The following is a 26,980-nucleotide window of genomic DNA, read 5'->3' as shown; positions in this document are numbered from 1 at the left end:
TCAAATGTGACGGAGAAAGGTCGAAGGAAGTATGTAATTTCCTGAAGTGTTTGAATCAAAAGACCTCAGGGGATCGTATGTACGTGCATACATGGGGTGGGTGTCTCCATCCACCGCAGCCCCTGTGCACGCCCGCACGCTGGTTGACCTGGTCCCTGACTCGCTAAATGTGAACGTGCATTGTGCGCATCCACAGAGAAGACTCTGCTGTTCTTTATTCACTCAGCTATCTGGCAGCTCCGGGTGGATTTGTACGGGATCCTGGAGGGCCATTACTGGATTTCTCGGAGTGACAGCTAGCCCTAAGTCCTCTGGGACTGCTGCATGTTGTGTCAGAATGACAAGCCACTGGCTGCTTCCAGTAGCTCTGTGCCCATTAGGTCTCAACACTTGTACACATGTTTGCCACCTAAAACCAGAAAAGACCACTTTATACTGAGTCCTCGTCTGCGGACTCCAGGTACTAAGCCCGCTTGTCAGGCTGTGACGGTTTTACAGTTAACGGGACTGTAACTCCATACACCCATCCGTGCTTTCCTAAAAACGTATATGCGGACAGTAAGAAGCTGAAATGCATAATTATGAAATAAACATTTACGTGAATTATCGTTCTTCCTTTAATTCCAAAGCAATTTCAGGAAAAAAAGAAAACTACTTCCAAACAACTGTAGTGGACGTGCACATGTAATGTACGTGTGACATGTATGACAAAGCATGTGGAGGCGCTTCTGGCCTCAAAGGAGAGAGAAGTCACACAGTCTTCACAGCACTTCTGTGCTTCATCTGAACCCAGCGACCTGACGCACACACTCTCAAAAATCTCAGGTGCTCGGTCAATGGTAATGAGTCTTTTTTTCCAGTATTCGCTGCACTGTACAGAATGTCAGGTCAGTTTTATGAAGAAGAATAAAATCTAGTATGAGCATACAGTATATTTACTATACTGGACGTCGATTGTTAAATATGTATTTTAAAGCATTGTTTTGTAAATAATAAAGATCTCTACAAAGAGGTAACTTGAAAACAATATATCTTCTAGGCTAGCAGCTAGCGAATAAAAACCAAATCAACCTGTAGCGAGACTGCTCTATTTATAAACCTCTGTCCCTAGGAAGTTTTTCAGAATGCTACTTTCAATGGACAGATTGATAATAATAATCATCAGGCTTTGAAACTTTTCCTGTCCTTACAGGAACTGTAATTTCAAAGTTTGAAAAAGTCTAAAATTCCTACATATTTGTTAATCAGTCCTTCAAGCACAGATTCTCGCTGAAATACATTTTTTGGTTTTAATATGATGCTTTTGTGTGATCATGTTAAGTCATTGGAGGGAATAGTGACTTTGCTTCATAATAGAGTTTCTGTTTTTGTATTTCAAAAATTCTAGATCAATCTGTGTGTGTGTGTGTGTGTGTGTGTGTGTGTGTGTGTGTGTGTGTGAGTGAGTGTGCACTCAGTCATATCTGACTCTCTGCGACCCCATGGGCTGTAGCCCACCAGGCTCTTCTGTCCATGGGATTCTCCAGGCAAGGATACTGCAGTGGGTTTCCGTTTTCTCCTCCAGGGGATCTTCCCAACCCAGGGATCAAACCCAAGTCTCCTGCCTTAGCAGGCAGGTTCTTTACCACTGAGCCCCCAGGGAAACTCTAGATCAATCTGAATATGAGCCAAATGAAATTAATAATAAAAGCTGAATTACGTTGGTAATTTTTAAAAAAACAAAACAAAAGACTTTCTTTGAGTAAAGAATTTACATTTTTCTTGAAATAAAGTAAAATATCTGAACCAATAATTTTATTGTTTTCCCATTCCTCTCAGTTTTAAAGGTTTTGCAGCAATGTGTTAAAGCTGCTAAAGAATTGCCCCTGTTTGTAAATTTGATAGTCCTGCTCTGTTATGCAAAGGAGACTGATGAGAACTGTACTCAGACATTGCAATGGACTTGTCCTCTGTCTCCACGAGGATGGACTTGTCATTAGTGTCTAAAGCTCTTCCAAATGTTGTCCTTGAAAATACTGCCATTTACAACTAATGCAGTTCAATTTTGAGTCGTCTGTACTGACCTGTACAAGCATCCTTTTTAGAAAATTATCTGTGCCAGTTACTGTTTCACTAGAAGGCTGACCAACTAAAGCATCCTACTTTCCAAAATTCATGCACTGATATAAAATGTTACATTATGTAACATATATGTATGAAAATACAATATATACATAGCTACAGTATTCAAAAGAATCAAATTTCATTTTTATAATTTAAAGTCATCTGTATAGATTTACAAATCAAAAGTATTTTAAATATAATTCATGTGCCATTATTCTATATTTTAAACAAAACTGAGTCAGATTTTGTGAAATCAGGTAAGTATTTCAGAGGGTGTTTTTGCCATTTTCTATCTTATCATAATATTGAAATTTTCTGAAATAGGTATTGTTTTGCTTTATAATAATGTTTCCCATGATTGTCTTTCTCTATATTGTTTTAAAATACATTTTCTTTGATAATTTAGTTCATTGGAACTTTATTCTAATCAGTTAAATATGTGATCTATAACAGTTTGGTATTCCCTAAATTGAAAATGAGGTTTTTAACACAGAACATTAGGTTTTACACATAACAAATGTGAGCGTCACTTTAAAAGAAGTCTTAGCAAAATCAACATGTCATTTTAAACTATTTATATGGTTTAGATACTTAGTAGAATTTCACATATGCTATTCTTTTTATTCATCACCTAAACAATCCTAACTTTTATATGAATAATATACTCATCATATATAAATAATTTCAGTCAACATGCTTCTCAAAAACACTCTGCATCATGTTTAAAGCCTTTCTCTGAAAATGTCATTGAAATTGTAAATTGGAATTCATTATTAAATGAAGTCTAAGCTCTCAGGACAAAAACCAAAATCCTAACATTCTCCAAGTTATAAGCTGAACCTAGTCTTACATTATTGTCAAAACACTTTCCTACTGAAGTATTTTCAAGAATTAAAAGATAGATACATTTTTCCTTGCACTAGATATAAGAAAGGATTTTAAAATAAAGGGAAATAGAATGAAAATCTGGTGGATTAATTTATCAGTTTCTGAAACAGACTAAAAGGATCAGAACCTAAAATACAAATACCTTCTTTAATGAATTCCCTAGGCAATCCGTTTATCTTTAAGCTCTGAGAGGGAGTGTTTGAGTCAGGCGTGGTGTCCTGGGGTGGGTTGGGGGGGGTGTGTGTGTGGGGGGATGTCGAAGAGGGGGGCGGTGTCAGAGAGGAAGAGGTAGGAGAACTTGACAAGTCAGGACCCCACGAAGAACATACCATGTGGTGTGGGATGAGAAAAGGCTTTTCTGCTTGTGAAAACCTGCATTCAGAGTTTAAGGCCCCTCTAACTATACACTAAAGTGACCACGGGCAAACCAACTGTGCCTCCATGGCGCCTCCCACCCTTTCTGAAAGCACTAAAAAGACGCGGCTTTCAATTCAGAGGAAACTCGGTATGAGCGGCTTTGATGTCGGAACTGAAACCCTTTGGGACAATGGGAGAACTAGCAGAATAAAATGAATGTATCGACGTATTATTTACTTATTTAACATTTTGTATGGTGTCTGTGGAAAGCAGGACAGTATCTGGCTCTGAGCTGCACGTCCTCTCCGGGGTCCCCGACCCTCTGACCCCCACCCCACCCCAGGGGCCCTGGACAACGCCGCCACGGTCCTGCTCTCGCATCCGTAGGGCCGGGGGCCGCGTGGGGGCCGCGCCACCTTGGTGACCGAGGCGCAGGATCGGGCCTCCCCCGGGCCACTCCCCAGCCCGCCCGAGGGGGTCCTCACACCTGGTGGTGGCTCCCCGCCATCGAGTGGAGCGCGAGGAAAGCCAGAGGGATGCGCCGCTGGGCCGGCGGGGAGGCTGCAGCCGAACCCCTCGCGCATCGCTAGGGGCCCGGGCAGGGTCCCCTCTGTGCGCTTCTCAGCCACGCGAGCCCCGCCGCCCCGAGCGCCGACCGCAGGTGCGCCCGGCGGACCCCGCGCGGGCCTGGAGGCAGGCGCGGCCACCGCGGCCGCGGGGCCTCCGCCCTCCGCGCCGCGCCCCGCGCCGCACCGCGCTGGGTCTAGGTGAAGACCACCGCCTGCGCTCAGCCCGCAAAGCCCCAGGTCCCCGTGACCGCGGCAGGCGGCCGGACAGCCGGGGCCGGGCGCCTCGGTGCCCCTACGGCCCAGTGCGGGGCCTGGGCTCATCCCCGCTGCTCGGCCGGTGCCTCCGCCGCGTGCCCAGATCCCAGAGTCCCCAGCACCTCCGAAAAGGCCGGTCCCCTGTTCCGGAGAGAACTTCCCTGTGCCCCGCCCCCAGGGCTCGGAGATCCCCGCACCGGGCCGAGGAGGCCCGCGAGCCCACTCCCCCGCACACAAACGAGCGCGCACACAGACATGCGCGCGGGCGCGCGCGCACAGGCGGTTGCTATGGAGAGGCCGGTTCCCAGCCAGGCTGAGGGCCGCAGGTCCCCTCCCGCAGGCCTCCCCGGCTCTCTGGGGCCCTCCCGCCTCCTCCCCTTCCCCTCCTCTTTCCAGGAGGTACCCGGGCCCCGCGGAGGGCGGCCGGGAGGGGGTCTGCACGCCGTACCCCCGCGCCAGGACGCGAGGTTCGGGATGGCCCCCCTCCTGTCCTGCCGGCTGTCTGGTGCTGGGGTGCGCCGCTGGAGCGGGGCCTGGTTCCCCTTTGCCCCCCACCCCGAACCGAGTTTCCGCTCGAGCTTCTGGCATCTGGGCGAAGCGGCCCGCAGACCTCCAGCCCCTACGAGCTGGGGCCTTCCCAGGCCTAGCGAGCCCGGGTTCGCTGAAGCGCTCCACTCTCGGCCCCTCGAGTGTTAGTCGAGTGTTAGTCGCTCAGTTCTGTCCGACGCTTTGCGACCCCGTGGACTGTAGCCCACCAGGCTCCTCTGTCCACAAAACTCTCCAGGCGAGAATACTGGAGCGGGTTGCTATTCCGGTTCTCCAGGGAATCTTCCCGACCCAGGGTTCGAACCTGGGTCTCCTACACTGCAGGCAGAGTCTTCACTATCTAAGCCATCAGGGAAGCTCCAAACACAGGTAGTTCTCTGCTTAAGCCTTCGGTCAGAGGAAGGCGTCCTTGGGACACTTTAGCCGGAGGCGGGCCCTTCGCAGGCCCTCGAGCTCTGAGCCCTGGGCAGAGGGTTGAGGCATTTCTGTGTCCCTGAGGGGGCCCTCGGCGCGGGCCGGGTCTGGGGACAGCGCGCCAGGGGGTCGGGGCGGGGGGGAGGGTGGCGCTGGCCAGCGAGGAGCACAGGGGCCTCGGCCGGGCCGCCGGGAGCGGGCAGGAGGGGCGTCGGTGAGGAGGGGCCGCCCTGCTGGCGCGGGCCGCTGTCTCCAGCTGTCCTGAGCGCGGGAACAATGGGGAAGCGGCGGGAGAGGGGGCCGGGGAGGAGGGCGCCGGGGTCTCCAGAAAAGGAGACACGAAAGAGCCCTCCGCAGACTGTCATCGCCTGTGACAAGGTCTTCCCCCCTCCTTCCTGCCTTTCTTCCCCCTGTGCCTGCAGCTGTGGGCCTGAGAGCGCATTGTACACACAGATGTTGGGTTTCTTCTCTCGCTCCCGGCTGCTCGGCGGGGGCGCCACGCACCGGGCGGCCCCGACCTGTGGCTGCGACCAGGCGTTCAGGGCGCGGAGGCGGAGAATGTGGGAGAGGGGCCTGGGGAGCCCTGGAGAGGCCGCACGCGGGCCCGAGCGGATCTGGCCTCCCCCCAGGCCCCTGTTTGATCCGGGGCGCCGCTGCCTCGCGCCCTGGGCCCTATGACCCGCTCTGCCCCTCCCGCCGGCTGGCGGGCCAGGCCGAGCCTGTGACCCGGGCGGCTCGACGCCTTCGTCTCACCCCCATCTCGGCCCGACGTCTTGGGCAGACGGCCCCGCGGCCCGCCTGGACCAAACGATGGCAAAAGTTCTCGGTAGTTCCTGCGTCCGCCCAGGCGAAGGCGGGAGTCGGGGGTGGGGGCGGGGGCGGTATTTACGCGCCGATTGGCAGGTGGTCCTGAGCCGGCTTCTATTCGGAAAGGGAGTGGAAGGCCCCCCGGGGCAAAAGTGTTCAAACTACCTCGGAAGAAGGATTTGTCCTGAGATTTTCTCCTGCCAAGAGTTTGGACGCCCACGCCCTCCCCCTCACCCCCCCCCCCCCCTTGGCAGAGGTCACAGTAGAGCCGCGCAGGTTGACATTTCTTGCCGAGTGCCCTCTCCCCCGGGTGCCACCCTGAACTTGCCCAGTCTGAAGTGCGACTCGGCCGATGAAAGGGAGAAAGGCTGAAAAGAAAGAAAAGGCGAGGGCCCGGGCTGCCGCGCTGTGCAAATGACTGACAAAGCCGATGTCCATTCATAGTCTCGGGCGGGAGAGGGTGCGCGGAGAGCCGCGGCCCCTTAGCCAATTGCTGTCAGCAACATGTGGGGGGTGGGGGGGACATCGCTATAGCAACCGGTGGCTGGGCCGCGAGCCGCGCCGCCGCCGGCCGGGTGCGCGCCGGGCCGGATATAAGGCGGGGCGCGGCGGCCGCGCTGGATGGAGCTGCGCGCGCGGCCGGGGGCCCTGCGGGGACCGTCCCGCGCCCAGCCGGGCGCCAGCCCTCGTCGCACCCTGACCCGAGCGCCTTGCCTCGGGCCTGGGCCCTGGCGGAGCCCACAGAGCCCGGCTGAGCGACCGAGCGGAGCGGCGGGCTCCCGCGGGCTCTGAGCTGGTACCGCCGCTGCCACGGCCGGGGGAGCTACGGCGCGCGGCACCTTTGTCTCCGCCGGCTGCCCGAGAAGTTTGTGGTCAGGAACAGGATGGCCCCGCTTGTCTGTGGCTCCGGCGCCGGGAAAAGGCTGGCAGTGGTGATGGCGCCGCCGCTACCCGCGGCCGCCGCGCCCCGAGGCCGTTTGGCCGGGCACACGTCCCCCTTCTCCTCCGGCTTGGGCGCCCGCGCCCGCCCCGCTGCAGGTAACCAGGGACGCCGGGCCGGGGCGTGGGCACTGGTGGGGCCATTGGAGAAGGGACAGGGGCTGGGTCGGGGGCGAGAGGGAGCGGGCGAGACCCACTGGAGGAGGCACCTGCCAGGCGTGTAGGTGGTGCTGAGAGGAACCCGAGCTGGGGAAGGATGGAGACTGCACGGGGCGGGGGAGGAGGGGGTCGGGTGGGCGACCCGGGCTTTGGAGAGCCGAGTCCAGGGGCTAACTCTGACTCGCAGCAAGCTGCCTGCCAAAGGCTCTGTTTGGCTGAGGAGGTCTGCTTCTGAGGTCATCCCCCGAGTGGGTCAGGGGTGGACATCCCCTGGTGACCCGCCTGGTGGCAGCTCGTCCTGAGCGCGAAGACTGAGAGGGGGTGACCGCCGTCCCGCCGCACGGCACCGGCGGAGACCCCCGGGCCGGGTTGTGGCCGCTGCTTCTCCGACTCTCCCTTCGCATCGCCGGCCCCTCCGGGCAGTTCAGACCCGAAGGAGAACGGGGTGGGGGTGGGGGGGGGGGGAAGGGGCGCGGGGCGCAGACAGGCAGGGCGGTGGGAAAAGGTGAAGGACATGATGCGCAGCCAGGGTGAAAGGAACCAGTGTGCGGGCATTTTCCTCCCAGCCCATTTTGGGGCGCTCTTCGCCCTCCTCCTCGGGGCCGGAGCGCGCCTCTGAGCCGTCCTGCGCCGGAGAGGAGAGCGCGGGGGACGCGGGGGAGGGCGGCCCGAGAGAGGGCAGGGGCCCCTGGACCTCCAGGCCGGGTGGAGAAACGCCGCGGCGCGGCCGCCTCCCCTCCCCCGAAAGGAACCTGCGCCTTCTTGGCCCCCTCCCCGGCGGGGCGGGCGCGCGCTTGCCAGAGAAACTTCTGACGCGGAGCTGTTTGAATGAGGGACTTAATTTCCTTCCTTCAGCACTCCCGGTGTGGTTCTGAGCTGGGACTTGCTTCGGGTTTTCCAGCAGCGTCGCTCGGGGCAGTCGGGCAGACCCCGACCGAGGGGTGGGAACCTCAGCCGAAGAGGCCTTTCTGAGCCGGAGATGGACTCCCGCTCTTTGGCGTTATCAGTGCTCGGAGGTTGCTCCACGTTGGACGGCTGTGGCTGTCGTCACCGTCACCACTGCCCATGCACCCCTCAAACGCACAGCCGGGGAGTGAGGGGCCGGGAGCCCCCGCCGCTTGGGCCGCAATGCTCACCGCGCTCCGGCCGGCTGCCCAGCGTCACCGGCCGGCCCTGCCCCAGCCCTGGCCCCGCGCGCTTCGGCCCTGCGACCCGGTGGCTGAGCGAAGTGCGCAGACAGCGGCCCCAGGTCTGCACCAGGGAGCCTCCCCGCCTGGGGTCAAGCGCGCTGCAGGGCAAACCCACCTTCTCTGAATTTAACTCGAACCGAACTGTGAGAAGGTGGAGGTCTGTGCGCAGGAGGCATCGGAACCCCTGTCTCTTTATCACTCCCTCGCACCCCACGCAGCCAAGGGTCCCCTGCTTGGCTCTCGAGAGGGGTGGCGAGGTGAGGCGGGGGGCCCTGGGGTGGGCATCAATCCGTGCTCCGCGGCCCGCGCGCTTTGTGGAGGGGGAGGTTAGCCGCCCCCCCCCCCATTGTCCCCGGGAAACGTGCTGAAGCCGCCTGGGGACCCCTCGGTGCCGTGAATACCGGCGGCGCCCAGGAACCCTGAACCCTTTGTGTCCAGCGCCGCGGTCTGATCTTTCTGACCTCGGTGCGGATCGCCTAAATAGGAAGGGGGGAGGGACTGGGAAGGAGGAGGGAGAAAGCCCGGGCCTGTCGAAAGGGGAGGGGCCGAAAACTGCCGTGCGCCCCCGGGAACCCCGCTCCGAGCGGCGCCGCAGCCGGGGCCTGACCCGCGCGATTCCAGGCGAGTCTCCAGGCGGCGGCTTCTCAGGCTCCGCGAAGGAGCCGAAGCGGAAAGACCAGTGCTGAGAAGGGCTGGGTCCTTGCCGACGGAAAGCTCCTTGGAGATCAGGGGCGAGCCAGCGGACCGCTGACCCCGGGGGCGCCCCCGGGTCCAGGCAGGCCGCGGGCAGACGGTGCGCGCCGGCCGCGCGGGCCCCCGGCCGCGCTCCGAGTTGATTGGCGGAGCCAGTGTTCGAGTGCAGTAAACCCGCCGCGGAGTCTGAGCGATGGCCCGGCCGAGGCGCGCCCGTCCCTTCGCCGAGCGCTGCCGTCCATGCCCCCCTACCCCCGCCCCGGGCCCCACTCCCCCCACCCCCAGACAATTTGGTGCTTATGAAGCTCTGCTAAAAATTAGTTCACAGGGGAGTGTTTCTCCCACTTTAAACATAAATGTCGTAAATCTTCCCTGACACCTGAAAACAAAGTGTTTCCCCAAAACTGATCTTCCAGGAGTGCTTAAAGATGCAAATAGACAATTTATCATCTTTTATGTATTTATTTTTATGCCTATGCCTGAAAAACACCTCACAAATAGCCGATTTTAAAACAGCGTATCCCCACTTTATTTTCATTAAAGTTTATATTTAACAATAATTGTTTCTTGGAGATTGTTTTCTTTTGCCCTTATAGGCTTTTTTTTTTTTTTTGGCTACTTGAATGGCAGATTTGCAAGTACAATTTCATCTGCACAGACGAACAATAGCCTTCAGCTGCACAAAGGATTTCTCCCACCCTGAATTCAGACCGCAATGCCTCTTGCTCTGATAATAGCTTCTGAAAAGATTTTGTAATGCAGAGAATTAATACATGATTATTTCCGCCTGACTTCTCTCATTTATTAGAATTCTGTGGCTGGGTCCAAATTAAAAATAGTTCAGTTAACAGCTTTTAAAAATACTTTTAAAATATTTTAAGACACCTCCCTCCTATATTTTTAAGTTTGGTCATTTCCATGGCCTGAAAAATGTTAAAATTTTTTGATCAGCTTGAAGGTGATAGTTACTGTATCTCAGCAAACATATTTTAGTAAACTTAGCATGAAATTCCCAAGTAATTCTAAGATGATTCATCTGGGAAACCAAAGACAGACTTGTTTTAGCAGCTCATTAGTAGTCCCCAAAATTAATTTCTAAATTTTACAGAGAAAAATATCTTTACCATTTTAGTAACATAAAAGTACAGAGGAACACAGGATAAGGCTGGGTTTGCAAATCAAATTCTTCAGAAATGATACAAATGAAAACACAGTATTAGAACTTTAGTATCAATGAAATTGCTACATGCCAGTGCCGTAAGTTTTTGGGTACAAGTGTGTTTTAAAACTGAAGTCAATGACTTAGGTAATGAATTAATCTAACTGGTTACATATCAGTCTTAGAAAACTATATTTTTCTACCTGTCAACAAATATTTTTACCATAAAGTTTTATATTTGTGTGCCTGCCTCTATTCCCAACCAAGTTTGGGTATAGAGTGTTCTTTTTTGTCCTCTCTTCTTTTAAGATTACCACATGGACTGCTAAAAAAAAACGTTCTGAAGATATTTTGCCAGAAATGGCTCAGAAGAAAACATAAAGGAAGCCCCATGCACCTCCACTTGTAAGCACAGATCAAAATAGTTTAACTGGGTCAGGACCAGGTCTGTGGGTGCTGAGGGCAGTTCCGCTGATTGCCTCTGTGGTCACATGTGTATCTCAAATCACGGCTTCTGAAATATTGTATATTATAAACTCAAGGAGCTGCAGGTGGAGATGGTTGAGTGGGAAAAATATGAACTACTGTACTTCAATACAGTACTCTCAAGATGCATCTAACCTGATATAAAGTTGACTTAACTCTTCCTGAATATGTTTAAATATCACACTTTTTCTACTTCTGAAACTCAGTAATGAGTGCCAGTTGTGTATGTGTCCCCTACATCCTAGGGTACCCGAAACCCCACGCTCCCTGTGTGCCCAGGCTGCTGGGGACTGCTTCCGCCAACCCCCCTCCTTCCTGCTCCAAACTTTCCGGGAGGGAAGAGAGCTGCCACTGTACAGAAGGAGGCGGTCCGCTTTTAAAAGACGCCTGACTGTAAATGTCAAAGTCATAAATATTTAAACATTATTTTCTTCCAATTCCAAGTCAAGACTGACAAGATGCCTCTAATTAGTGGAGGGCTCTCCGCAGGGCTCAGCCCCGGGCTGAGATGGCAGGAAAGCACCTGTAGTCGAAGGCGCTCCGCAGGGGGACCCGGGTCCCCGGTTGCTCCCGGAAGGAGGGAGGGTCAGACTCGCCTTCAAGCGAAAGCACACGTGTCCTCCTCTCACCTCTCCTGGTTAGCAGGGCTCCTGAGATTTTTTTTAACTCTACAAAAAGGAAAGGAGATAAAAATAATCCTAAATTATTCCAACACAATCACTGTGACAAGGAGTGAGTTTATGCTCTAATTTTTTTAATATGAATACAAACGTTTGTTTCTTCCAAGATTCCTAAGACCGGACTTGCAGTCGACAGTCCCACCCTCCCGGCGGGACTCTGTAGGCCGCGGAGTCACTGAGGGGCCCTCCAGGAGCGGGACTTGTTAGGTTCCGGCTGAGGTGCCCGGCGCCAGCGGGAGGCAGGCTGCCCAGTAGGCCGCTAAGCTCCTGCGGCCTCACACCACAGTGGTCGGAACCGGGTCTCCGGCCTCTCGGAGCCCCGCATCCCGGCAGCCGCCTCTGATCCTCAGCCTCACCACACCTCTCCCGGTCCGCCCAGCCTGCCGACCCAGGCCATCCCTTCCCCGGGGTGGGGGGGCAGCTCCGGCCCGGGGAAGCGGGGAGCCGGGCAGGAACGTAGAAGAGGGGACTCCGTGGGCGTGGGTCCAGTCCTACACCGTCCGGAGGCACCAGGGCCCCCGCGGGGACTCGGCAGCGGGCCCAGGAAGAGGGACCCGCAGTCCCGCTCCTGGACGCTGTTCTTTGACCTCTGAGCCAATTCCAAGCGCGGCGCCAGGGGCAGCAGGCAGGCTCCTTTCCGCTCCCCCGGCCAAGCGCATCGCTGGTCCCGGCGACCGTCGGGTTCTGGGATCAAGGATGCTTAGGCCGCCTGACCTCCCCGGGAAGAGCCTCCGGGGGTGGGGGGCGCGCCCCGCCGGGACCGCTCCTGCCACGGTAACGTGTAGGCCGCTGCCGGCCTCCTCCCGGGGCTCCTGCGTGCTCACGGCCTCCCGCCTGGAACCGAGAGGCCAGCGAGCAGCGTTTGCGCCCCTTACGTCCGGCCGTCAGGCGTGCGCCGCCCGGGACGAGCCCCGCGCAGGCCTCTGTCCCCAGCGCGCTGCGACCGCCCGTCGCTGTGGGCCACCCGCCGAGGCGCCGCGCGTCCCCTCGGAGCCAGGCTGGTCACTGCGCGCGTGTGCGCGTCCCGTCGCGGCCGAGAAGCTTCGGGAAGCCCCCGTTCCGGGGCGCGGTCAGTCACGTGGGCGCGGGGTCTTCCCGAGGCCCGGGCAGGAGCCCCTAGGTGGGGCGCGGGGACCGCCGGTCGTCTGTGCCTGGGCGGGGTGCAGACGCCGTGATGCCGGGAGGGCCGAGGTGGGGGGGGGGGGGCAGCGGGACGCCCCCTCCTCCGGACGCGCCCCCTTCTTTGTTTTTGTCCCGGCTGGTCTGCGAAGACTCGGAGCGGCGCTTGGCCGGGTGTGGAGGACCCGGGCCTTTCCGGGAGCAGGGGGACGGCACTTGCGGGGATAGGGGGCAGCGGCGGAGCGGGAACCCGCGCGGCCGAGCCTCGCCGGCCTCTCAGAGGAGCGTCCCAGGCCGGAGAGCGTGGAAAGGGGCGCACCTCCCAGTTAACCGGCCGCGGCCCGACGGGCGCCAACCGCGGGCACAGCGCGCGGGCGAGGAACTGGGCTCAGGTGGGAGGCACAGGGGAGTCGGGCGCCCTCCGGGCCAGCCCGGGGGTCCGGCGCCGCGGATGGGCACCCCCACCCCGATCTGTTTCTGGGCGCGGGGCGGGGGTAGAAGGGGAGGCAGCCCACAGCCTCGGGGGTGACTGTTCTGGAAGCAGCGGGGTGGGCCCGGAGAGGAGCGAGGGGAGGGGCGGAAGGGGCGGGAGGGGCGGGGAGGGTCTCCCGCCCCGCGCTCGGTCCACGCGGAGGGCCCGGCTGGCCCGCCGCCCCGGCCCGGGCCCCCGCGCCCGCTCCCCGCGCCGCCGGGCGCCCGAGTCCCTCCCCCGACCCCTCCCTCCGCGCCTCCCCTCGCCGCGTCCTCGCGCCTCCGTCCCTCCCGCCGCGGGCGGACCTGCCGTTCTCCTCGGAGCCGAGCATCCAGGCAAGAAAATCCGGCGTCTTTTCTCATTTCGCCCGCGTTTCCATTAACCCAGTCCTGGCATCAGCTAATCCGCCGCACGGAAGGCAAAGGAGGCTAATTAATGACCAGCTTTTCCAGTCAAGACCGGCGATAATTGCTTTGGTGGCCTTTATGATTACAAGATAAAAACGGCCCGGCCTGACATAAGAGGCCCTGTGTACACGGGGAGCCGGAGGAAGTGAGGAGCTGGAGGCCGAACGCGGCGCAGAAAATCACTAATAGAAGGGAGATAATGAATAGACCGGCCAGGCATTCATGGGGAAAAATCCATTTTGTTACCACGCGAAATTAGGTGGTGGAAAGGAGTTTGCTAATTGTGCTCATCCCGTAGCGACCCGCACTGAGGCGGGCGCGTCTCTATTCATTTCCCGGGTAATTGTGGACGGCGTGCTGGCCGGAGCCGGTGCATCGTCCCCCTGGCGTTTTTAATTGTTGCTAATATTCCTTATAATGAAGCTAATGAGGGCGAGCACTGTACAGCTTTGGGCGCACCGCCCCCCACCACCCACCCCCATCAAGCCTGAGACGCTGATGGACCTGGGCCCTCTTACCTTTCACCGGCCGAGAAGTGAAGTCCTGGACCATGGCCAGACCCTGTCTTGCAACTGCTTTCAAGGAAAAGTGCCCAAGTGCGCGACGTGGGGGTCTGCACGGGTGCAAGCGCCCCACCCCCACCCCGTCGGAGGTCTGTACCTGGGGGTGCGCCTGGAAAGGAGGGCAGAAGGACTTCTGAACTGGCCTCCCCCTGCAGTGGAGCCAGGAGTGGCCGCATGCCTTCACAGCTCAGCCACTGGTCTGACCTGTGCTGCGGCTTCTACCCCCCGCCCCCAACCCCACCAGTCTGTCTACCCAGATACCTCGGTGGTGGCCCTAAATGCCTCTCTTAGCCATTGAGAAGGGAGAAAGGCTTTGTTTTACTTAAGGCAGTGAGTTAGCTGCCAGATACTTTCTGTTGTTGAGTCTGAGAGATGCTGCTGCTGACCTTCCTGGTGAAAACCCTGCTGACCCGGTGCGCTGTGTCCAGAGGACCCTGGCCGCTGGGCTGGGGCTGCGCTGCTGGACGCCCTTGGGTCGGTCCGGTGCCAGCCCGGAGCTTTACACTTGAGGGTGTGTGTGGAAAGGACGGTCTTCGGGAGCTGGGTACTCACCTGCCCCCTCTCCTGTTTGCAGAGAAGCAGAGTCAAGCCTCTGCCTCACCAGGCAGCGCGGGACGACTCCACCAAGTTCGTGGTGCTCACCCTGGTCTCCGTCGTGGCCATCGTGGGGGTCTTGCTGGCGTCCGGCGTCATCTACTGCCTGCGACACAGCTCTCACCACAGGCTGAAGGAGAAGCTCTCGGGACTGGTGGGGGACCCGGGCCCAGATGCCACCAACGCCTACCAGGTAAAGAGACACTCTTAGTGCGGTGTCCATTCCGCCCACCCTTAGAACAGGCCCTCCCCCCTGCCCAGCAGTTGTTCGTAGTTTGGGTTCTTCTGTGATGACGGTTTGAAACTTCTCATCAGCATTCATGTAAATACCTTGCAACCCTGGTTTTCCTGCTCTAAATTAATCTTACGCTGTTCTGGGATGGTCTCACGTTAGCTGTGAAAGCAGGCTGCTAATTAGAAATGTGGAGAATGTACAATACATGAATTATGTATTATCTGTTATCTTTCTTAGTTTGGCCACTAGTAATAAAAAAAAAAAAAAAAAAAAAGCCAAAACACCAGAGTTGCAAGATAAATTGGTTGTATAGATGTATGAAGATGTCTCTTAAATCATTGACTTCCTCGGGGTCTCAGACGGAAAGACCCTCTCTGACCCTGCCTGTTGCCACCTTTGCTGTGACTTGGATGACGTGGAATCTCAGGCTGATGGCTGGAAAGCACAGCAAGCCGTCTTTAGGAGAGCCATGGGGGGCGGGGTGTGCGTGGGGAGGGGTTTACTGAAACAGCCCCAACATACCTGGAAACAAATGGGGGCCAATGGGAGTGAGGGGAGGCAGGTTCAGACCAAACTGGCCAGGAAAAAATTTCACAGAATGTTTGGGGGTTCTGGAGCACACACTCCAGATTTACTAGTGCTCTGCAAGGAAAACACTCCTCCCGTTTTAACAGCCGTGCAAGCCCGGAATATACGCCAGTCAGGGCGCTTGATTGCTCTTAACAGAAAATATAATGTGACTCTAAGTATGTTTTCCACCTGGGAAAGTAATTTACTCAGTCATCTTATTTAAAATTCGATCAGTCTATTTCGTAAAAGACTTTCTCCCATTGGATTGGAGCAGAGTCTTTGTGTTCTCAGGTCACATGACTGTGGTATGGAATATGTCATGTAAATAATGCATCCTATTTTACAGTCACATCTATAAATATTATCGTTCTGTCATCACAGTTGCACTGTTGGAGTCTGCTCAAGCTCTTTCCAGAACCACCCGCCCCCAGGAGCTTGTCTGAGAGACACCCTGACCCTATCTCACATAAGGCACTGGGATGAGTTTATAAAATCGCTCTGCTTAAAAGAGACCAGAAGACAGCCTTCTTCCCCATTTCAAAACTCTTGGTGTTGCTGTTGAATGAAGAGAACCTCTGGTTTTCTGGAGGGGGTCAGAAGCCTGGTCGGTGCAGTCTTTTCTTATTAAAGAAACAGCAACTTCAGATGTGTGGGAGATGGCATTTCAAGAGCAGAGCTAGCTTTGCTTCAAAGCAAAAGAAAAAGCACGTTTGAAGGAGAAGCTTGGGGAAAAATGTCACACCAACTAGTAAGACTTTATCCAGAAATTCTATTGAGCAAGGCCAGTATAGGCAGCCAGGTCTGCTGGGCCAGGCCTGTGCCAGGACATAAATAAATTATCACACCGGTTCTGTTCCGTGTGTGAGAGACGGGAGATCACACGGGCGGAGGGTTTTAGAAAGCATGGCATCCTTTGATACGCTTTGAAATTCGAATATGAAATATTGATAGAATGGAAAGGTTGGGCTTGCATGCAGAAGTGACTCATTCTGACAAAAGTGCAGGTTGCAAATGCATACTTAGGACCGAGTTTGTGATAATTAACAGGAAAAAAAGCTTCCCAGTGACAGCTCTAATTAATAGTATCTGTAATTAAAATCATGCCCTTCCAGCAGGAAAATTGTTTGAATTTCTTGGAGTGACCTTTATGTGGTTCCTCCTGGGGGCATGGTGGTTAAGTTGATATTGATTTTATAATGAGCTCTGGTTTGTTTAATAAGAATCTGTAATCCAGACAATAAATGAAATGTGTGCTTTTCTTCAATCCAGATTAATAAAAAAAAAAAAAAAGGAAAGAACACAGAAAAAACTTTAAAAATAGGGTCTAGGAAAATATGGAAATGAAAGTATTGTGGAGATTTTCTGGTGGGCTTGGTTTTGAGATTGCTACAGAACACCCTTGTGGGAGCTACTTTGATTAAATGTGGAGGTTTGCTCCCTCGAAGTGGCCTGTTCACTGCTCAGAATATGCTGGCACTGGGCTGTCGTCTTGTTTGGGCTTGTTTTTAGCAGAGCACACTCAGCAAGTGGGGTGAGGCTGTCCTGATTCTTAGCTCTGCATTTGCTGAGTCATGTATTAAGGACTGGTGGGGGGGGCAGTTATACACGGAGGAGTTTGTATCTGTAAACGGGACCGGTATTCATCCATTCATGGATCCATACTTCATTAGGGTTTTCTATAAAACAGCCATGGAGACCCCTTCGAGTTTAAAAGTCCGCCTGAAAAAGTCCTTTAAAGTATTTCTAACCCAACACAGTCATGTTCATACGGTATCTTGTTGGCTTCTGTGCTTCGTTTTCGAATCATTGGACTTCCACACTTGGCTAGCTCTACCCTACACTCAAGGTTACGGGTACCGTCCGGGTAACCCTCATCCTGGGGTTACAGAGAAGACGGAATGACTTAATATGGAGCTTTCTTTCATGGGGCGGCGGGGAATGTCCCATTTCTTTTATGAAGTTTCTGCAGGAGAAAATGAGCAGTGTCCACGTTCGGGGCGAAGCGGGTGGCCTGGGAGGGGGGAGTGGTCGGCGGCAGTGTGGTCAGTTTTACTGGCCTCGGAGTAGGAGGAGGTCACCCTGTAAAGGAGAGCGCGGAGAGTCTCCTGCAGGCCTTGGGGGTGCGGAGTGGAGGCTCTGCAGGAGGGCCCGGGGCACCTGGGCGTCTGCCTCCTTCCCGAGCAGAGGCCACGCGGCAGGGGCGCCGCTGTCAGACCCTTCTCGCGGGACGGCCCTCGTGTGGCCGACCCTTCGTGAAGCCCTGCTCTTCCTCTGCTAACATCTGTCCCTGGATCTCCCTGGTGCTCTATGCCAGCCCCCGCCTGCCCGTAATCCATGCTTTGGGGTTCGGGGTTCCGGGTTCCGGAGTGTCCCTGAGTTCTGAGTGGGTTTTTTTTTAAAACTTGTTTCCAAACAGCGAGTAATTTGCATTATTAGCTTCCAGTGCAAGTACGTTTAAACATTTGTTTCTCATGTCTCTTAAAATAGAACTATTTTATAGGCAAGAGTCAGCATTTTAAAGACTCTTACGTATGTGTGAGAGTGTGGTATTTTCATTTGCTTTTCCTATTGGAAAAATCACGTCTTTCTCGATAGACTCACATTCTAACACGCAACAAGATATCAATTTCACCAGGTAATCTGTTGAAGTTTAATTTGCTTGGACTTGAAAGAATTGGGTGTATTAACTTTTAGAAGAACTGAAATCCATCTTTAAAGGTCATGTTTTAATGGGATTCTGCAATTAAACTTTCTCCATTGTTTTAGTAAATGTTATTTTTGTCCTCTAAGTAGATAAGCATAAGATACTTGGATTAAATCTGTATTTTTGATCTAAAAGGCCAATTTCTTTGCTTTTATTCCTATTTTCCCCCAATTGGCACATCACATGACACGCACATTATATGCATACGCGAGCGTGTGTTTGCACACACGTGCTCACTGAGGGCAACCCCGGGGCTGCAGGACGAAGTCACAGCCCATCAATGAGTTTTGTCACGTCGGTGTCCTACTTCCGTGGAAGGGGATTGGGCAAGACTGGGCAGAAACAAGCGGCTGGATGATCAGAGGTGTCCCCGCCTCCCCCCCCACCCCCCCGGCCCCGAGTCTCTTTGAACGCTGCTCTGTGTCTTCCAGGCTTTGATCATCTCAGAGCAGCGGCCGTTCCCCTTCCCCTTGCGAGGGCGCAGCTCTGCAGAGTCTCCAGCGAGGAGGCTTCCTCGGATGGTCTGTCTCCCGGTGCCCACGGGCCCCAGGGTGTTTGGGGCCTTGGAGCCAGACCCAGAGGAGAGGCGGGGTCGGGCTGGGGGAAGCAGTGGCTCCAGGAGCCCAGAGACCCCCTGACGTCCGCCCTGGGACGAGCAGAGCCTCGCTCAGCGAGAGGGAGGCCCCAGCTGGCTCTTCTCCTGGCCTTTGACTCGGGGGCCTTCTCCCCGGCGGGCCTCCCCTTCTCACTTGATATAGCTCTCAACACAGACACCGTCCCCCCTCGAGGTGCAAAACAGTGAATTCCTGGGTTTGCCTGATCCAGCTTCTAAACTAGCCCTTCCCACTTCAGTCCACTGCATATCTTTTAGCAGCTTGGCGTGGCTTTATGTTTAAATTCTCAGGTTGAAATAATTCTGTGTGCAAATTCCAATAAGCAAAATCTATTCTGCTTTAAAACTGGAAGGGTGCCCTGAAATACTATTAAAAGAACATTTCTTTCTGTGACGACCTAGTCAGGCCTGAGGACTGGAGTCTTTCGGGCTTTGCCTCTGCAGAAGTGGCCATCAGTACCAACCACCGCAGGCAGAATTCCGTCAAAACTTCCCGAATTCTGGTCATGTGGCAAGGGCGTGGGTTGTCAGGCGGCAGCCAGGATGCTGAGGGCAAGGCCGGTGACCCCCAGGCAGGCCTGGGACCCCTGTGAGTCAGCGCAGCTTCCCTGCCTGCAGCCTGTGAGAACCCCGGGAAAACGTGCTCACTTTTTGCGAGAGCAAAGGGGCCCATTTCCAGGGCCTGCTTTTTGCCTGTGTTTTTGGTGTCAGGGGATCCGGCTCAGGGCCGACGAGCTCTGACCTGCATGCTGTCAGACCTTCCTGACACCTCTCCGCTCTGGGTCTGAACGTGTCTCTGGAAGACCTGAACTGGTAGCATGTTTTTCTCATAAATCTTAAATTTTCAAACGTACCGTTTCCAAAAGCAGCGACTGCATACGCATTCCCTGGTTTCTGTGTAACGCGTTCCCTCGGAAATAGCCCCTGAGATTTGGAAACGTCTTCTTGGGGAGGCTGGAGTCTGGAAAGATGGCCAAAGCGACAGCTACGCATGCCCGGAAAGCATGCTGCCGTCCCGATATAGCAGCCGCTGCCCTGATCAGACAGTGACCGTTAGACCAGACTTATTAAACAGCGAAGAGCCCTCAGTGAGGTGTCCGGGAAGTGGCCGATCGGGACGTCTAATACGAAGGATGCTGGGGCCTGGCCGCTGCAGCTCCCCCGGGATCCCGTGTTACGTGCTGCGGTCAGTTCTCTCGGCGGTGTGTCTGTGGACCTGGGGTTTACCCCAGGCAGCCCGGGGCGTGGGGGTGGGAGGGGGCTCACTCTGCCTCCTCTGGGTCAGGCCGCTTTCCTGGGTCTCGGGTTGTCCCGTGAGAGGGAGGTCCAGGCGGCACGGTTTGGGGCGGGCGGGGAGGGAAGGTGCGTCACTTTAATTGACTGATTCTGGCGGGGGCGTTCACGACCGCCTGCCCCTCTGTTAGCAAGGGCGCTCACTTCCACCTCCCAGAGGCCCAAGCAGCGCCCCATCGGAGCCCAGGGCCTGGAAGACCCTCCGAGAGCCCTGCCCTCTGCCCCCAGCCTCCGGCTCCCATGAGCGGTGCCCGTAGACACGCTGGGAAAGCGTGCTCTGGCCCTGGTCCGTGCCGCGGGGCCACTCCAGGCGGCAGAGCCCATCATATGCATGCAGGAAGCAGGCATGGGGTGGGCGTGACTGGTCCCGGACCCCAGGTGGCAGGCAGCAGAGCTGAACTGGCCACAGGGGACAGGCAGGCAGCAGGGACGCACGTTGGACAGGGCTCCCCACCCCCAGGTCTGACGGCCCCTGCGCTGCCTTCCTCCTCAGAGTAGGGACACCCGGGAGACACCAGGGAGGCGGGCGTCGCGCTCCTCACCTACAACATGGGAAAGGATGCGCATCGAGCTGGCCCCTGGGCTCTGGAAGGTCCAAGAAGGTCACAGAGGCGCCTGGGCACCTCGCCTCTATGTTCTGTCCAGGGAGCAGCTGTGTGTGCTGACCGCGGCGTGTGTGCTGACCGCGGTGTGTGTGTGCTGACCACGCCGTGTGTGTGCTGACCACGGTGTGTGTGTGTGCTAACCGCGGCGTGTGTGTGCTGACCGCAGCATGTGTGTGCTGACCACGGTGTGTGTGCTGACCACGGTGTGTGTGTGTGCTGACCGCGGTGTGTGTGTGCTGACCGTGGCGTGTGTGTGTGTGCTGACCGCGGCGTGTGTGTGCTGACCGCGGTGTGTGTGTGCTGACCGTGGCGTGTGTGTGTGCTGACCGAGGCGTGTGTGTGCTGACCACGGTGTGTGTGCTGACCGCGGCGTGTGTGTGCTGACCGCGGCATGTGTGTGCTGACCGCGGCGTGTGTGTGTGCTGACCGCGGCATGTGTGTGCTGACCGCGGCGTGTGTGTGTGCTGACCGCAGCGTGTGTGTGCTGACCGCGGTGTGTGTGTGTGCTGACCGCGGCGTGTGTGTGCTGACCACGGTGTGTGTGTGTGCTGACCGCGGCGTGTGTGTGTTGACCGCGGCGTGTGTGTGTGCTGACCACGGTGTGTGTGTGTGCTGACTGAGGCGTGTGTGTGCTGACCGCGGCGTGTGTGTGCTGACCACGGTGTGTGTGTGTGCTGACTGAGGCGTGTGTGTGCTGACCGCGGCGTGTGTGTGCTGACCTCGGCGTGTGTCTGCTGACCACGGTGTGTGTGTGTGCTGACCGAGGCGTGTGTGTGCTGACCGTGGCGTGTGTGTGCTGACCGCGGCGTGTGTGTGTGCTGACCTTGGCGTGTGTGTGCTGACCACGGTGTGTGTGTGTGCTGACCGTGGCGTGTGTGTGCTGACCGTGGTGTGTGTGTGCTGACCTCGGCGTGTGTGTGCTGACCACGGTGTGTGTGTGTGCTGACTGAGGCGTGTGTGTGCTGACCGTGGCGTGTGTGTGCTGACCGTGGCGTGTGTGTGCTGACCACGGTGTGTGTGTGTGCTGACCATGGCGTGTGTGTGTGCTGACCTCGGCGTGTGTGTGCTGACCACGGCGTGTGTGTGTGCTGACCGCGGCGTGTGTGTGTGCTGACCGCGGCATGTGTGTGCTGACCGTGGCGTGTGTGTGTGCTGACCGCAGCGTGTGTGTGCTGACCGCAGTGTGTGTGTGTGCTGACCGCGGCGTGTGTGTGCTGACCACGGTGTGTGTGTGTGCTGACCGCGGCGTGTGTGTGTTGACCGCGGCGTGTGTGTGTGCTGACCACGGTGTGTGTGTGTGCTGACTGAGGCGTGTGTGTGCTGACCGCGGCGTGTGTGTGCTGACCACGGTGTGTGTGTGTGCTGACCGAGGCGTGTGTGTGCTGACCGCGGCGTGTGTGTGCTGACCTCGGCGTGTGTCTGCTGACCACGGTGTGTGTGTGTGCTGACCGTGGCGTGTGTGTGCTGACCGTGGTGTGTGTGCGCTGACCACGGCGTGTGTGTGTGCTGACCGCGGCGTGTGTGTGTGCTGACCTCGGCGTGTGTGTGCTGACCACGGTGTGTGTGTGTGCTGACCGAGGCGTGTGTGTGCTGACCGTGGTGTGTGTGTGCTGACCTCGGCGTGTGTGTGCTGACCACGGTGTGTGTGTGCGCTGACTGAGGCGTGTGTGTGCTGACCGTGGCATGTGTGTGCTGACCATGGCGTGTATGTGCTGACCACGGTGTGTGTGTGTGCTGACCATGGCGTGTGTGTGTGCTGACCTCGGCGTGTGTGTGCTGACCACGGTGTGTGTGTGTGCTGACCTCGGCGTGTGTGTGCTGACCACGGTGTGTGTGCTGACTGTGGCATGTGTGTGTGCTGACCGTGGCGTGTGTGTGCTGACCGCGGTGTGTGTGTGCTGACCATGGTGTGTGTGTGCTGACCGCGGTGCGTGTGTGCTGACTGTGGTGTGTGTGCTGACCGTGGCCTGTGTGCTGACCGTGGTGCTTGGGTGTTGGTGGGTGTGGGTTCCTCTGGAGGCGCAGCTCGAGCACCCCCAGCCCAGGTGAACGTTTCTGACTTCTCACCCTGCGAGGGCTTTTCTCTCTCCTTTAGACCCTGATCCAGAGATGCAGGCACATTTCCTGGACCACAGCTTAGCACATACGGTCTGCACGGATAGCAGTGTGCTTCTGGGAGAAGCCAGAGAGAAACCCGAGGCCTGACTGTCCTGGGGAGTCCAGGACGCTGTGGGGAGGGCGCTGAGTGGGGCAAGCTGTGGGGACAGTGGCTGTGGTGTCCATGGGGCGCTGCTCCCCATCTGTCCAGGGCAAGAAGTCAGCGCAGCCGTCCTCCACCATCTGGAGGGAGGTGGACTCGTGTGCGTGGGTCAGGGGCACCCTCAGTCCAGTGGGTCTGCTCCCCCACCCTGCTGGAGGGTCCCCCTGCCCAGCCGCGGGAGCCCCTCAGCAGGCGGCAGAGCCCGTGTGTGGCCCAGTGTCCCGGGATACCCCCCGTGGGCTTCTCAGGCGATGCCGAGCTCTCCTGAAAGGTGGGCGCTGGGAGGAGAAGCCTGCGAGAGTGCAGGGAAGTGTGAAAATGGATTCAATGGGGATTTAGACCCAGACGGCAGGAGGGCAGGAGGGAATGCCAAAAGGCAGGTAATTAGAGTCCAAGGGTCCTCGTGAGTGAGCAAGGCGGTCCCGCAAAGCCCAGCAACAGACCTGCGACCCGCCTCCCCTTCCAGGGCCTGTCACCCGCTCTCCGCCTCCTGCTGGCCCAGCCCTGGTGGGCCTGCGTCCCTGTGAAGGTGCAGGGGCCTCCACAGAGGCCTGTGCCCACAGAGCCCTCTGTCTGTCCCCCGGATCTGCAGGGATGGCCTGGCGCAGGCGGCTGTAAGCAGAGCCCACTGTCTGTCCCCTGGGCTTGCAGGGATGGCCTGGTGCAGGCAGCCGTGGGCAGAGCCCCTTAGCGCTGCCCGGCCCGCTCCCAAGCCCCTGCCGACCCGATGGGCACTGTGCACCCAGGGACCCCCCGTGCCACGCACGGTGACATGCGCCCACCCATCAAAGGCGGCCAAGCCCAGCTTTTAATTCGACACAGGCCCGGCACAACAGAGGGCAGAGCTCACGTAGGGGAAAACCGAGGGCTGTCGCTCAGACCGTCAGAGGCCACAGAGTGTGTGTTTACGAAGGGAGAATGCTTCTGAAAGAGCAGCTGCACAACCCAACCCGGGGTCTCGGGCAGGGCACAGCGGTTTCCAAACGTCAGAGGCCCGTGCAGGGAAGACGCCCTGTGTGGGGAAGACACCCTGTGCGGACCCCGACGCACAGTGGCCCTCTGACCCACCCGGGGCAGCTGAACATCCACACCGCTGTCTCCTGAGGCCCCTTTGGCTTGGAGTCTGTGCACCTTGGTGCTGGGACCCTGTCCCCACCCCTGGCCAGCAGCTGCATGGCCTGTGTGTCTGGGTCCCTGCAGGTCACCCTGGGGGAGGGATGCCTCAGGGAGCCTTGGGAAGACTGCGTGCCTCGAGCAAAATAGGACTCTTCCAGAAAGTCTTTTCCAGAATCCACTTCTTCCAATGATGACGTCATGGTTTCTAAAGTGGCAGGAGCAGAAGAGAACTCTGTTCCGAAGCAGAGTTTACAGGGAGGACCTGTTCATGATGCGTTAGGCACATGCCTGAGACAAGCAGCTCTGAGAGGGACCCCTGGGAGCCTGGGGTGGTCGGAGGTACTTCCCAGAGGAGGTGAGCGAGGGGGCTCGGACGGAGAGACAAGAGGCAAGGTACCCGGGAGAAGAGGGAGCCGAAGTCTGGGCAGTGGACAGAGGCGTCTCCTTGGAGCTGACGCTTACACTGAGGAGAGAGAGGCCTTTGGAGGTGGTCGAGCCTAGATCTGAGAGAGTCTTGGACAGTCAGAGGCAGGAGTTCTAGGAGCCAGGAAGGGTGTGTCTGTGCTGCACCTGAGTCCCTTCCTCGGGAGACGTCACCAGAGGGATGCCTGTGATGGGGGAGAAGCTCCATAACAGTGTTTCTCTTCTCCATCTAATCAACTGCTCTTAAACTTTGTGGCTCAAAATATTTAAGTCTCCATTGGGGTTTTCTGCTTTGGAAGTGAAAGTTACTCAGTCATGTCTGACTCTTTGCGATCCTATGGATGGAATTCTCCAGGCCAGAATACTGGAGTGGGTAGCCTTTCCCTTCTCCAGGGGATCTTCCCAACCCAGGGATTGAACCCAGGTCTCCCACATTGTGGGCGGATTCCTTACCAGCTGAGCCACAAGGGAAGTCCAAGAATACCGGAGTGGGTAGCCTATCCCTTCCCCACCCAGGACTCAAACCAGGGTATGCACTGCAGATGGATTCTTTACCAACTGGGCTATGAGGGAAACCCTCCAAAGCTTTCCTGCTTTAGAAGACTTGCTGATAATTAGGAATGGAACTGTGGTGGGTTATTTATTAGCAAGGGCAAGGTATTCATAAAGGTGACTTCTGATTAGGAAGGGTATAGTCGTGAGGAAGTATTGTTTCAAGGTTCTTTAATATAAAAAATAATGCAACCAGCAGAGTTAGGTGTCTGGGTGTGTGTTTGCATGTGTCTGTGACTATTTGGAGAACGAAAAAAGGAAAACTCACAAATGATTGTATCAGCAAGGAAGGCCAGATGCTTTAAGATGCTCGGTTGTATACGGTGTGTGAGGGTTACGGATAGGAAGCACAGGTTTGTGATATTTCATCGCAAATAAGCTAGAAGAGTCTATGTGACAGACGCTGGGGTTATTAACACTGCCCAGGGTGTTAGTGTCAATATGGAACTAGATGTATATCCTCTAAAGTTAAAATTTTTGGATTTCTTTTATACGTAAGCATTTTATCATTTTCATGTTTTATAGGCAGTGATGCAGAAGAATAACCAGTGAAAGCAATGTTCTTTAGATTACATCCTTCATAATCCTGAACACCATGCTCTTTAAGTAGAGTCCACGGTGGTCTTGGGTGGGAGGAAAGCGTTGTTTGTGCAGCAGCCGTCAGCTGGGAGGGCGGTTTCAGCTGGTTTACCTGCCCCCAGTCATCCCCACCCCGGCTTCCCCTTCCTCTCCCACATCTGAGGAGAAGGGAAGTACTCAGTTCAGCGACCGCAGAATTTGACATTGAAACGTGAAGGGGAAAACCAAGGGAAAAAAAAATCTCAGTTCTCCTGTTGTTTGCTTTCGAACTTTCTTTTCTGGCTTCAGACCCTGTGTTTCCCGGTTGATGGCCATGAAGTGGTGCGTTTTAACTCTGATCCCCCCATCCTTGTGGCCCCCCGCTTCCAAAGACAGATCCCTGGGGCGGGTCTGGGGTGCGCAGACCTCACGCTGGCTCCAGCACCCTGTGACTCACTGCCCCATGCCCAGGCCAGCAGGGCCCCACACGTCTGCTTGCTCTCGGGCCCTCTCCCAGTGGCCCCTCCTGAGCTGTGGGCCGCCCCTCTTGGGGCTTTCCCCCAGGGCTGCAGCCAACTCGGACCTGCTGTGGAAGCTGGGCACCTATGCCTTCCTGGCGCTGACAGCCTGAGATGTTCCTGCTGGCCTCGGAGGTCAGCACCCTCATCTCACAGCTGGGAGAACCGAGACCAAACGGACTGATGGTGACGTGCCCCCATCACCCCGCTCGTCAGCGTTGGGGGGCCACGTCACCATTCATAGCAGCTTCGGCAGCGTAACTGGGTCCCCGAAGGATGCTGTGTGTTTGTCTCTGAGGCGGAGGCAGCTGCCTGTCCCCGCCCGCGCCCCCGCAGCCCTGCCCTCTGCCTTAATGAGGCTGCGGGCGGGATGGGGAGCCTGCAGGCCTTTTGTGCCCTTGCCTGGCTCCGTGTTGGCCTTGGACCCTCCCTTGTGCTCCTCTGTCCTGGAACCTTTGTGCGGGCTGCGGCGCTCACTCTGAAAGGCCTCCCCCAGCTCTACCCTGCCCCGAACATCCCATCTGTCCCCCAGCCGGACCACACACCCCCTGCCCACCCAGCGCGACCCCCTCTGAGGACCTTTCCCGGCATCTTGGAACGCCCTTCACTTCCGGAGGGGCTTTGGCCCCAGGCTGAGCCAGACCAGAACTCGGCTTGTTCCTTCCCCGGCGTGTCCTCTGAAAAGAAGGTGAGGATCTGTGGAATGAACACTCAGCCCCAGCAGGGACCTCTCAGTGCCAGTAAAACCTGATCGGCAGGTGGGTCTAAGGTATCATTGTGAGAGGGAGCTGGTCGGGGGGCTGTGTTTAGAACTCTTGCAAAGACATCACCCTTGACCTCCAGTGTCCAGAGCAGCGCCCAGCACACAGCGCCCGGTGTGTGTTGAGCTCCACATGTGGACGGACGTGATGGCGGTGGTGACAGACCATGGGGATTCAGTATCTGCTGAGCAAAGAGAAAATTAGGAAGGCGCAAAAGTTTCTGGTAGGAAATGGCTGCTCATCCCCGTCCACGTCAGGACCAGGGTTCCCTGAAGAGGTGGGCAGTTTGTTTCCACTTGACTTGGCTGTTTTTCATTGTCCAAATATGAAATATGAACCTAAAACGCCCGTGCACACAGGTGGGGCCACCCC

General features: G+C 56.5%; 1 protein-coding gene across 2 annotated transcripts in view; it reads left to right on the top strand.

Moving 5' to 3' along the window:
• PTPRN2 (protein tyrosine phosphatase receptor type N2) overlaps positions 1–26,980 on the top strand; it is a 600,304-nt gene that overhangs the window by 472,149 nt on the left and 101,175 nt on the right. For both annotated transcript variants that reach the window (XM_061166236.1, XM_061166237.1), the window contains one exon: positions 14,381–14,593. In XM_061166236.1, the coding sequence (XP_061022219.1) occupies positions 14,381–14,593 (213 nt within the window). The remainder of the gene's footprint in view (positions 1–14,380; positions 14,594–26,980) is intronic.

This window comes from Dama dama, chromosome 18, assembly GCF_033118175.1.
Source record: "Dama dama isolate Ldn47 chromosome 18, ASM3311817v1, whole genome shotgun sequence".
Taxonomy (NCBI): Eukaryota; Metazoa; Chordata; class Mammalia; order Artiodactyla; family Cervidae; genus Dama; species Dama dama.
Note: the sequence above shows the minus strand (reverse complement) of the source record. Positions and strands in the feature narration are given on the sequence as shown.